The following is a 12,082-nucleotide window of genomic DNA, read 5'->3' on the forward strand; positions in this document are numbered from 1 at the left end:
CTACATTATATACATACTGTAATATAACATACTGTATTTATTTGACTTTTTTTTATTTTTTTAATTGCACCTTATTTATACTGTACAATTTCATACTGCTAAATGTTGCTGCTATTACCCACACATGCTACTTTATCCCAGAACTATCTTAAAGCTTAAATTAGGATGCATACAAGAATACATTATAGACACTATTCCCGTACAACTGTGAAGGTCCAAAGAAAGTAAATATTAAATAGCGAATTTTAATACATATAATACACACATATATAAAGATATATAGACTTATTTGTTAGACAACCCATGACTGTGTTTCTTCATTAGCATAAGCTTTTCAGCTATATGCAGCACTTAATTAGCCTCAAAATGACTAGTACTTTATGCTAACAAACAGGGCTTTTCGGATACGTCGACATTTTAATGTATGAACTCACTTTAAAGCGCATTAGAGCTTCAATAATGGCTTTTCTTGGGTATAAACAATGTTGTTATTAGACAGTCAGCGCAGTCCGGATCCAGTTTTCAGTGTGAATTCCGCTCCGGGTTTTTATTTTCTCGCGACAGGTCGGTAAGATGGCTGTGTCTCGCGGAGCCTCGTGCTGGTTTGGTTGATTTCTAGCTCGCGCTCTCGTTCTGTAACAGAAGCCCCCCCTCCAACACACACACAGTCACTTGTGTCGGTGAAATTCATTTCCCTGGCTCTGTATTTATATATTTTTGCTTTTAAAAACTTTCCCCTCTCTGTTTTAACTTCAAACGGAGTCGCGGTGGATTACCGGATACCGGTCCGGGCGGAGGGCAAAGGGGGGAATGAACCGGGACAACGGGTACGTTGATATAAATATAATTGTATTTATATTCAATGGTTTTTCGGAGTTTGATTGTGAGTGAGTCGCCGTGCTGAGAGAGAGAGGCAGAGAAAGAGTGGGGGAGAGAGAGAGGGATATCATGGCCGCTCAGGTTGCCAGCGTCGCCACTCTCAACACTAGCCCGCCATCCGAACTCAAAAAGCCGGATCGGGACCCACAGGAGGAGTCGGTACCGGGAGAGAAACAGCATGAAAATAAGGAACCGGGACCTGACGGCGGATCTCCTGGACAGAAGGAGCTGCAGGACGGGACCGATGCTGGAAATGCTGGGGGAGGAGGGGATCCTGATATGAAGAACGGCAACGGAAATTTGCCCAGGGTAAATAATAATAATCAGAATGATTCAGGCGGGCCCGAAGGGAATAACCATCCCGGGATGGGACACCACCACCAGGGCCCCTTTCCTCCTCCTCCTTACGGTTACAACCAGCACTACAGCCGGGCCCCTTTTCATCAACATGGCGGACAACAAAGCCCTGGCATGGCAGCTGCATCGGGGCCGGGCATGATGGACCCTTACCCCCCTAATTCACACGAACACGGCTACCCAAACCATTATAACAACTACAGCCCGTTCCAGAACAGGACTTCTTATCAGGGCCAAGGATACGCGGCCATGAATTCCCCGCGTAACAACCAGCCTCCGGCGGCTGGGGGGCAGCCAGGCAAGCAACAGCCAGCAGGAGGAACCACAGCTATGGCTGCCTCTTACAATAATCAGAGGTATAACATGGGAAACCAACAACCTACGTCTACGCCTACTTTAAATCAGCTTTTGACATCCCCTAGCTCTGCCAGGAGCTACCCGAATTACCCCCAAGGAGACTATAACAATCAGGAAGGGGCCAATAAGGGACCAGGAGATATGGGTAGCAGTCAGTATGGTGGGGTCCATCCGGGTTGGCAACAAAGGACCCATCATCCGCCTCCCATGAGCCCGGGAAACACTGGACAACCTCCAAACAGAAATCAGGTAAACTTCCCTCACTGCACTGACACACTTTGACTGAGTTAAAGTCTGCAAGAAGCTCAGAAAAAGCACTGTAGAGCTGCATATTGCATTGGACCAGCCATTGTCTATGTAGCAAGAGCTCTAAAATGGCTGCCTCTCTCTTTCTCCCAACACCACCCCCTGCAAGAGTGTTTAGACAGAGAAAGAAGCCGCATATTCTGTTAGAAACAACTTTCTGAGGTGTGGGTATCTGTGTGTGTCCCTGCTGGGTACAGGGCAAGAGTTTGACTAAGTAGAGCAAGAGTTTGTCAGGAGAAAGTGTGTGTGCATGTGTGTGTGTGTATGTGTGTGTGCAGGGAGATATGGTGATGTTTCTTCTCTGTGCCTCTTCAGCCTCATTGTAGATTTAAGTGCTGCAACCAGTCTTGTAGTTTTTGCTGTTGTGCTCCCACCAGTGCTATCAAAGTTGTGTCAAAGGCTGTCAAGGCAATAAACAAGATGCAAATGACAGCGATATCCGTTAAATAACATTTGCATAATCATTAAGAAAAGACCTCTCTTTCGGCTTGCACAGTGAAGTGGAGATGTGTCTCACAGTCCAGTGAATGGCAACAATTACATCCGCTAAGTGTTTACTCGGATCAAAGTGTGATTGTGACCGCGATTGATTCATCTTGACGGAGGGTTTTCATTCATTGTGGCTCCGTTCGCCTCTTTTTTCCTGCGCGTTTCTGTCCTCCATGTGCCGCCTTGTAAACACGGCCCCGCTGGTTGGAGTTGGCAAAGTGCAGATTGCCTTTGCTTTGGGATTTGAATTATGGAGGTAAAATCCTGCTGTCAGAGCCAGGAGACAGTTGGTCTTAGGTTGACATGCGAGCCGAGATCTGATTGGCTCCCCATCCCTCCTCTCTCGGCCATTTATAATTGCATCTAATGGAAAGGCTGCAGAAAAACAGCCCCCTCTGCCCGCTTATATCCTCACCGTATCAAGAAAACCCACTAACAGTGTCTTTTTATGTGTTTTTATTCATTTTGAACACTATTATAATGCATTTGTGCGGTCTTAAAATACTTTATACATTTTTTGCAATTATGAATATATTTAGATAGCCTCCTATATCAACAAAAATATACAACAAAAATTGCATTTTACAACAATATTCAGAGTAATTACTTAGTTTGGTTGTATTTCTTGTAAGCACTTTGAGAACACATTTTGTTCCTCCCGCTGCAGTAATTTGCATGTCTGCACACATATATCCACCATTGCTTTTATATTTTTGGTGAAACCTTAACCTCACATGTGCTGCGTCACATCCTTACTTTAATCTTTAGTTGCTGACCTCTCACAAGCACCTGAAGTTTATTTTTTTGCTCTCAGGGTACACTGTGTGCATATCTTGTTCAAGTCAAGCTGACTCTGGTACAGCACATAGAGTAGGTGTGGCCATGTATCCCCGTTGTACAACTGTGCTTTCCACTGTTTCCAGATCAGGAGTTGGGAAGACTTGTGTGCCAGGGTGTCTCGTGGCCACGTGAGCGATTTGGACTGGCGGCTGTTGTGTTTACAAGCAACCAAGGTGTCAGCCTGGTGTCACAGCTTTTTTTTCAGCTGGTTTATAATAGCCTTATTTACTTCCTCATGCAGAGAGGGTAACCATGTCAACACAGCTTACCTACATATCCCTCTCTCGAGTGATAGCAGCCACATGTTTAGTGTTTTTACTCTACAAGTAATTGTCATGTGTGTCAAAGTCAACATGTGTGGATTTCCAGCAAATTACGGCACGTCGTTCCTTTTAGGAAAAATATTTGTTTTCTACTTTTTTTACTATGCCACTCTTTCAAAGAGCACAATTGATGGACAGATAGAAGATTGTAGTGGGGGAAAATTCAGGGATTACCAATATAGCATGCAGAATTTTAATTTTTTGATTTTTGCACTTATTTTGCACCAACATAAGTATATTAAGGTACTCAGATGCCTGCTTTTTTAACAAATGACTGTTTCAAAGATCATTTATATTTATTACAAATTTTCACAGGACGTTAGTGCATTCTGCTAGACATATTTAGTGATAAAGTCATTTAAAATTGCCCGAGCATCGTGGTTTTTTTTTTACAGTTTGTTCTATGAAAAGTCGCCACACATGAGAAAATGTGCGCTAATACTAGTATACTGCCATGGGCACACAGCAGCCCAAAATATAGACAGACTGTTACATTGCGGGGCGGCTGTGGCTCAGTGGTAGAGTCGGTCGTCTTTCAATCGGAGGTTCGATCCCCGGCTCCCTCAGGCTACATGTCGAAGTGTCCTTGGGCAAGACACTGAACCCCAAATTGCTCCCCGTGGGTATGAATGTGATAACTGATTGACAGTTGGGCACTTTACGTAGCAGCCTCTGCCATCAGTGTATGAATGTATGTGTGAATGGGTGAATGTGACATGTAGGGTAAAAGCAGCTTTGAGCAGTCGCAAAGACTAGAAAAGCGCTATATAAGTACAGTCCATTTACCATTTACATTGGTCAGACTATAATTTTGTATACAGTCTCTCCAAATGATTTAATAATTTTAATGTATGTTCTCGCTTTAAAAGGGAAAATATGCTAATGCAGAATAATTTAACTATCATGACAGAGTTTATGCTCTGTGTGTTTTGACAACTTGGGTTATTTCCTTCTTATATTTTACATCCTTAAAATGGTCATTAAGGACAAATTGTTCATCTCGATACTGATGCCACTTGTTGCTTGACAGTTTAAGGCGCCAGCCTTCACACATTTTGATTGCCACTTTGCTGCATCACAGCAGGGTAAAATGCTTCACGGTACAACATGGCACATTCATAGCTATGTGTAGATGTGAGGGGAAAGAGCTCAAAACGTCTGAACCCAAGTGTCCAGATTATTCTGCGACTTGACACCAGCAGCTGTAAACAGTGTGATTTTATTCACCAATCAGGATGATCCGCCAATTTTTTTCCCACATTTTCCAGTAGGGATAAGAAACGTCTATTTTATTTGTATTGATGTTCCGTGTTGTTTAGAGGAAACTTTGGATTCCCCTTTTTTGTTTCAATCTGTCGCTTCCTGTGTGCAAAGAAGTGTCAAACCCAAGGGCAGCTTTAACTTTTGGCAAGCAGGGTGAATTGACGGCATCTCAGTCAGCGTGGATGGGGAGCTTTTCTCAGCTGAAGCTCGTTTTTGGCCACGAAGACCGGCATATTTTTACAGTCAAGTGTTAAATCAAGCTGCAAACTTGTATTTTAATGCTTCTACTTTCAAATAAGTCAAAATCAAGTGAACCCTCCTGCACTTCTTTGAGTACATGCTTTTAGTGGCACTTGTGAGATGACAGAATGTTCTTACTCATTTCCTTAGTGTAAAGCACATTTTTTAACCACTTATATCCATCATTTGATAATCACTTAAATTTACAGATTGGAGTTAAGTTTAGATTGAGGCTTTTTGTGTTGCTCCTATAGCACATATTATATCGTATTGTATTGCTCCTATAGCACAAAAACTAATGTTTAATTTCTTCAGTCAGTTCTGGACATCAATTAGCTGCAGTAAAACTTCTTTGAATCTTTGAATCTTTATTTCTGGTTGTTTTGAGGTCAAAAAAGGGAACTGAAATGTGTCTGTGTATTCCAGGTTTCAAATTAAATGTACAAACTTTGAATAGGTGTTTTGTCTCTGCTTTAACGTCTGATTGTCTCAGAGAGCAGCATGCTGCCACTTTCCTTGAATGTAAGGGTATAGAGTCTGCTGTAGGTGACAGTTAGATTATTCTAGTGACAGCTCTGTTTTAGCCGCACATGGAAGTCAGGGAAAAACTGTGTTGTGATTAGTTTGTAGTCAGTTTTGTTAGCATCCATATCTTTTAAACCACATCCTCTTGAACAGTAAGTCGTATGTCTGTCTCAACACTCGACACTTTTCATCACTAGATATCCATCCATGCAGGTTTCTCATATTGGCTAATGTGCTTTCAGAGCAGGTCCATTCTTACTGTGCAAGTGGTGGAGGAGTGTCTGGGAAGGTAATTGAACATTTGGGTTGTTGAGCACACTTAAAGCTGGCAGAAACTCTATTTTTTGCAGAGGCAAACTGGCTGTGTCAAAATCTCATTAGCGTCACTGAATTAGAATAACTTGAAACTTTTGCAGGAGTTTTTTTTTTGTCTTTGTGTCAGTGGTGCAGGTGCAGAGAACACATTATCTTAATGGATATAATCCCAGACATGGTACCTGGAGGACAGGAGCTCTCCCAAGGGTAAAAGGACAGAAAGATGACCTGAATAGTTTCCATTTTTAGATCCTGAACTGTTGTTGAATAGTGGCGTGGCGATTTTATGTGAAGCCACAACTAAGCGCGCATTATGTTTAGGCTATTTTGGGGTGTAAGAAAATGGTGATAGACTTGAGTATTGCAATTTTATGTCTTGTGATATTGCATTGATTCTCCAAAATGGTATCGATTTCTAAATTGTAGTTCACATGCAAAGATTTAATTTTCTTACTGATTTAGGTGAACTTATGTGTTGGATCTTTGACTGACGTTCAGGTACATAGTTTTAGTTTAATAAATAGCTCAACTCTCCATTCATTCACAGCGACACGACTGGCCTTTTAATTTGAGGATTTATCCCCAGTAATGTGTTCGATGGACGGTTTTGGTAGGGGGGCGCTCACCTGCCTCGACCACCTGCTGACGATGAATTGATGCGTTAATTGTTAGGTTGGTGAGAGCTGATATTATGGGTTTTCATGATACCTTGCACACAAACACTGAAGTGGATTGTAGTGGGGTTGTGTTGGATGCTATAACGCCAGGTGTTTCCCTCCGCCTCACGCATGGGAACGAGCCATCGGGGATGCCCTCTCAGCTCTGCAAGGCTGACTTCCCAAATTGAGTTTGAATTGAATCATAATCGAAGACACTTTGTAAATATTTTGTTTGTAGAGGAAGTCCCACAGTTGAAAACATAATGAAAAACAGCAAAGCAGGGCCATTAAATTGACTGCTGCTAATAGACGCACAGCTCTGCTGCTGATGTGCGAGGGAAGCCCCGCTGCAAATTGTAAAGTAGTGTACAAATACACTGTTTCATGGCAGCTTTACTGTGTCAAAAACTCACTTGAAATGAAGATGGAATTCATTTAATATTTAACAGAGGAAATGTTTTGCCTGGCTCTTCAGTGTTTTTCAAAAGTTAATCTAATTGAAGCAATAAACAGACCCGTTTGCTCTAATATGGCACATTAAAGCTGTGTTATGTTGTACATGAAATCTGATTCGGCATCATACTGAAAATTTAGAAATATACTGGAAGTTATGTGGCAGAGGGGCCGTCTTCACACTGAATCAGGGTTTTAAAAAATGATTGCCACCTGGACCTGCAACTAATGATTATTTTCATAATAGAATGATCTGCCCAAATATATGCGATGGATCGATTTAGCGTTTGGTTATGTCAAAAAATCCTGAAAATATTATTAGCATTGTATTGACTCCCAACAATTAGTTAAAATATCGATTAGCTTAGTAGGCTTCAGAGAGAACAATACTCAGCAATAACTTTGATAAACGTTTTTGTCATTTCTAAGCAAAAGACCTAATGAGATTTGGCTTCATTGTTCAGGTATGTGTTCACATACAAGGAAATTGATTCCAGTATTTCCATTGCACTCAGTTGACACGCAAAGAAGTATACCGTAAAATTCAGTGTATAAGATGCAATTTTAATACATTTTTTTTTCATCTACAAAGTGGGCTGCATCCTATATACCGCTGTGACCAATATACCAGTATAACATGCAGAGAGAGGTATCTTATTGTGTTGCGTGTTTTACCCAGACGATATCCAGTTATTAAGTGGTGACTCCACTTCACCACATTAAACTGTTTCTGGGTCCAAGCCGCTACAACGTCTCCTATTTACAATTTGCCTCAGTGCTGGAAAACTAACTTGATTGTTGCTAACTCTTCGTTCACGGAAATGCACCGTCATGATCGCAGCCGCCACCCTCACAACAATCAACGTTACTGTAGGCTACTAGCTACTGCTACTAGAAGCTAGCAGGATTGCTAACTCAACGTGGCTAAAACGATGGTAGGCTGCAATTTGGCAATAAGGCAAGACAAGAATAGTGTAATGGTAAAGATTGCTGAAATGGATGATGTGTAAGTTTTGTTACAGGTTGCTTTAGAAGAACTAAGCAATTTGAAAACATTATAAATCCCAGATTTTCATTCATTTCATTCACTTAAAAATTAATTGGTTGGTTTAGTTATGAGTAAATCAATTAAGAAATCAATATTCTTGTAATTGAATTGATACATATTAAATCCTAATGTTTAAGCTGGACTTTAGGTAAGGGAAAGGAATAACTGTACAGCACAATAAGTGTCAGCCACTAAAGTGATGTACTGCTCTCTGACAGCTCGCCCTCCACGTTTTGAATTGTTCAGTAAATACAACACACGTTTCAAAGAAAACATCCAGAACAACTTCCAGCTTCTGTTCAGAGTTTTGTGGGGGTTGGTGCCGTGGAGAAGAGGAAGCCCGAGCATTCAAAAAGGAAGTTCACTCTCAGCTCTTTAGTGTGCACTGCTGAGTAATGATTCTCCACAGGCCACATGGACAGCATGCTGCCTCCCGGCAACTCTGCCTGTGTGTGTGTGAGAGGGGATGGTTTGTGTGTGTAAGAGGGAGAAACGGTGTCAGTGATACCCAGGGGAGGGAGGGGGGGTGTTTTGTGAATGATCTTCGTCTGCCCCTGACAGCTGTGTGTATTTGTGTATAAAGTGCGGCAGTTACTCGGTGGTCGTTGGGAGTGTGTATATGTGTGTGAGTGTGTATTTTTGTGTGTGTGTTCCTGCCTCAGGAGCCTCGCTGACCTGCTCTTACTCCTCGTGTCACCAGCCATCCGTCGTACTGTAGTAACATCATCCCGCTCACAGGCACAGACAGGGTTACATTTTACAAATGCGTCTTTTTCTACAGTTGACTGTTGCTTTTTCCCCTGAAGCATTATCCTGAAGACATCTTAATTATCCTGATGAAGACAAAACAACGTGGTATGACGCTGGCTGCAAGGCTAGGTGATAACATTTATGTTGAACTCCAGTATTTTGCATGCACGCTAGACCAAAATACATTTCCAACTGACTGCTTTCTTTCCGTGCCACTCATGCCACTTTCACTTGCACTCTGTCATTTAACCCGATGAAGGATTTTAGTCATCTGAAAGTTAAGAGAAATACAAGCCAAGCTTCAATTAGCAGCAGCTTGGCATGCAACCTCTTAAGAACTGCCAACAAATCACAGATTTTTAACATGAATCCAGTCTAGTCAGTGTTTTTACCCAATTACCTGTCTGTTTGTTTTGGGGAGAAGGAGACCTCTGTCAATTATTCAGGGATACACCTCGTGATGAGCACTGAAGGAGCCCTAACCTAAAAACTGAGCTAGCATCCTTTTGAGCAGCTCAGCCTGCAGCTCCTCTTGATGTCTTGTCCACTGATTCGTCGCGTGATACTGCTTTAAAAGATAGAAGAAGAATATATCGTTTATTAATCCCTGAGGGGAAATTCAATATTTTCACCCTGTTATTATAACAAACATGCTTCACACACAAAGGTTCCGAAATACACACATGCACAAACAGGAATCTATGGACATGTGTTAATGGAGAGATGTCAGTAAGGGGGCTTCGGTGTGGGCGATTCAGTGCCTTGTTCAAGGGCACCTCGACAGTGCTCAGGAAATGACTCCAGCTACCAGCCCCAATTCCACGCTTGGTCCGTACCAGGACTTGAATCGGCCACCCTCCTCTTCCCAAGCCACCGTCTACTTATTCTACTTATTCAGAGTTTTACTCAGGTGCAATTTTTTCTCACGTCTTAGAAATGTTTAAAAGACAATTTATGTGCATGTTGATAAACTATGTACCGTCTGGATTGGATGGATTATCAGTAGATGCACGATATTTCCAACCCTTTTTGCTGATTGCCGATTTCGATACCATTATATTAGGCACGTTTTTTTCCCACCTAATTGCTGAGAACATCAAGTCTCGCCTATAGTGGAATTGATATCATGCCTACTCTTATTGTAGTGGCCCACTGGCAGATGCAGAAATACTTACATAATACAGTGCTTTTTAAAATGTACACATTCACTGGTCAAGATGAGAAAAGTCCCTAGGTTGTGTATGTGTTTATTTTCCTCTTTTAGGGAAGCATCGAGCATTAAAACATAATTAAAACGCTGTTTTATCGGCAGAAAATATCAGCAGAAAAATGTCAATGTCATTTTCAAGCCATTATCTACTACCGACAACGTGCTGATAATATTGTGCATCCCTAATTATCAGTATTCTCCTCAAACTAGCAGTATTAGCAAGTGATGTATTGGGATAAAAATTCATGTTGATTAATGTAGAAGAATTGACCATGAACATGATCATGTGTGTCGCCATATCGCCTGGCCCGGCATTTGACTAATTTGAACTTCCACAAACTTTCTCGACAATATTTTGTGATTATGTTAAAATCAGTTCATTACCTGAGCGTTGTTGCACATTGAAAAACACTGAGTAAAAAACGACTTCCTCTCTGGACAAATGTCAGACTTAGGCTATTGCATCAGGGCACACTGGAATGTAAAAGTAATTCATTTCTTTTGACATTTGCCTTCTAAAATGCTCCAGATTAGCATAGTAATATCCTTCTGCAGGCCCGTGTGAGACTACAGACTTCATTTACATGACGTATGGTGTGTGTGTTTTTATGGAATAAAGTGGTTAACCTTTAAATTGGTGCAGTTGTTGATGCTTGGAGGTAGAGAATGATGCTTCCTCCCTGCTCTCATACAGCAGCACTCACCTTTGCTCTCTGCAGGAAAAAAACAGCAATGGTTCATATATAAAGAGGAAATGGGGAACACAAGAGCGCGAGGAACAGTTGGTTTTCTCTCTTTATGTCTTTCGTGGAACTCAATCATTACGTCTGTTTTTGTAGATTGTGCCCTCCAGTCATAGTTGTACTTTCTGTTTTGCCTAATGCTGTTTGCACTGTTTCTGCCTTTTTTTGATAAAACCAAAGCGGTGGAGTGCAGTTAGGGTGAGCAGGAGCGAGGAGAAGGCTGTGCAAACTCAGGCAGACTGTCGGATCAATACAAAATCATGAATCCAGTGCAAGCCTCATGTTTTAGATCTTTATACCACAAGAATTTAATCAATTCAAAGGCAACAATAACTGTGATGATGGTTGCAAAATGCTTTTGGTTACGTCTTCGTTTGCGTAGATTTTGTGCCATGACAGATGAATTGGCTACTATTTTGACATCCTCTTGATTGTTTCAATGTATTTTAACAACAAAAAAGCCAAAGTTCACTGGTGTGAGCTTCTTAATGTGAACATTTTTATGGTTTTCTTAGCCTTCTTTGTCCTTTGAAGTTAACTGTTGGTTGTATTGAATAACAATTGAATATGTCACTTTGGGCTGTACGTATTTATCAACAGATCTGTTATTTGAGGCAATGATCGGCAGATTAATCCATAATAAAAACAAACCGCTGCAGTTGTTGATTTATTGGATAAACAGGTTCCAATTTTGATGATTTATTGTGTAATTATATATTATTAACGGTAATTGCGGGAGCACACTTCCCAGATATCCAGACACATGTGTGACGTCCTCGGTTGGCTCCGGTTGTAACTCTTGATTTTCCTCGTTGCCGGTCGCTTTCCTTTTCAGACTGTTTGCTTCATCTGAGCGTTGAGTTTGTTTCTTTTTCTTTGGATTTTCACTTCTTGTTGAAGTTGTATCTGTAGTCATCCATCTTTTCTTTGTTTGTTCAGCCATAGTAGATTACTGTTAACTCACAACACTTGCAGAGACCGGAAAAGCAGTCGCTTAGCTCCGCCTACCCGCTCTGGCAGACCAACCACTGCTGGGTGATGGAAAACGCGTCACTAACTGGGCGCTGCTTGTGATTTTTTTCTGCAAAAGTCGCACCAGACACCCAGTCTGTAATACTGCAAATGCAAAGGCTTTCATAAGTGGGCCAGAGGCTCAATTACCATTGTGTTACCTCATTCGGCGACAGATAGTGACTTAACAGATATTTATTTACATGAAAATCTTCAAGATTATCACATCATTATCAAGTCTTCTTGATAGGAAGAAAAATGACACATGAATATGTCAACTTTGGCCCTGGGAATTTGTAATGGATGTTTTCCAC

General features: G+C 41.4%; 1 protein-coding gene across 3 annotated transcripts in view; it reads left to right on the forward strand.

The window, feature by feature from the left end:
* Positions 1-12,082, forward strand: part of arid1ab (AT-rich interactive domain 1Ab) — a 79,161-nt gene that overhangs the window by 12,229 nt on the left and 54,850 nt on the right. For 2 of the 3 annotated variants that reach the window (XM_069680911.1, XM_069680912.1), the window contains exon 1: positions 571-1,842. The exons of the other annotated variant lie outside the window; for it this stretch is intronic. In XM_069680911.1, coding sequence (XP_069537012.1) covers positions 949-1,842 — 894 coding nt within the window. In that variant the 5' untranslated portion in view covers positions 571-948. Of the gene's footprint in view, positions 1-570; positions 1,843-12,082 lie in introns of those variants that run through there. 3 annotated transcript variants of the gene reach the window in all.

The sequence above is a fragment of the Semicossyphus pulcher genome, unplaced genomic scaffold (genome assembly GCF_022749685.1).
Source record: "Semicossyphus pulcher isolate SPU_LCO1_2020_fin unplaced genomic scaffold, fSemPul1.0.p SCAF_5, whole genome shotgun sequence".
NCBI classification, from domain to species: Eukaryota; Metazoa; Chordata; class Actinopteri; order Labriformes; family Labridae; genus Semicossyphus; species Semicossyphus pulcher.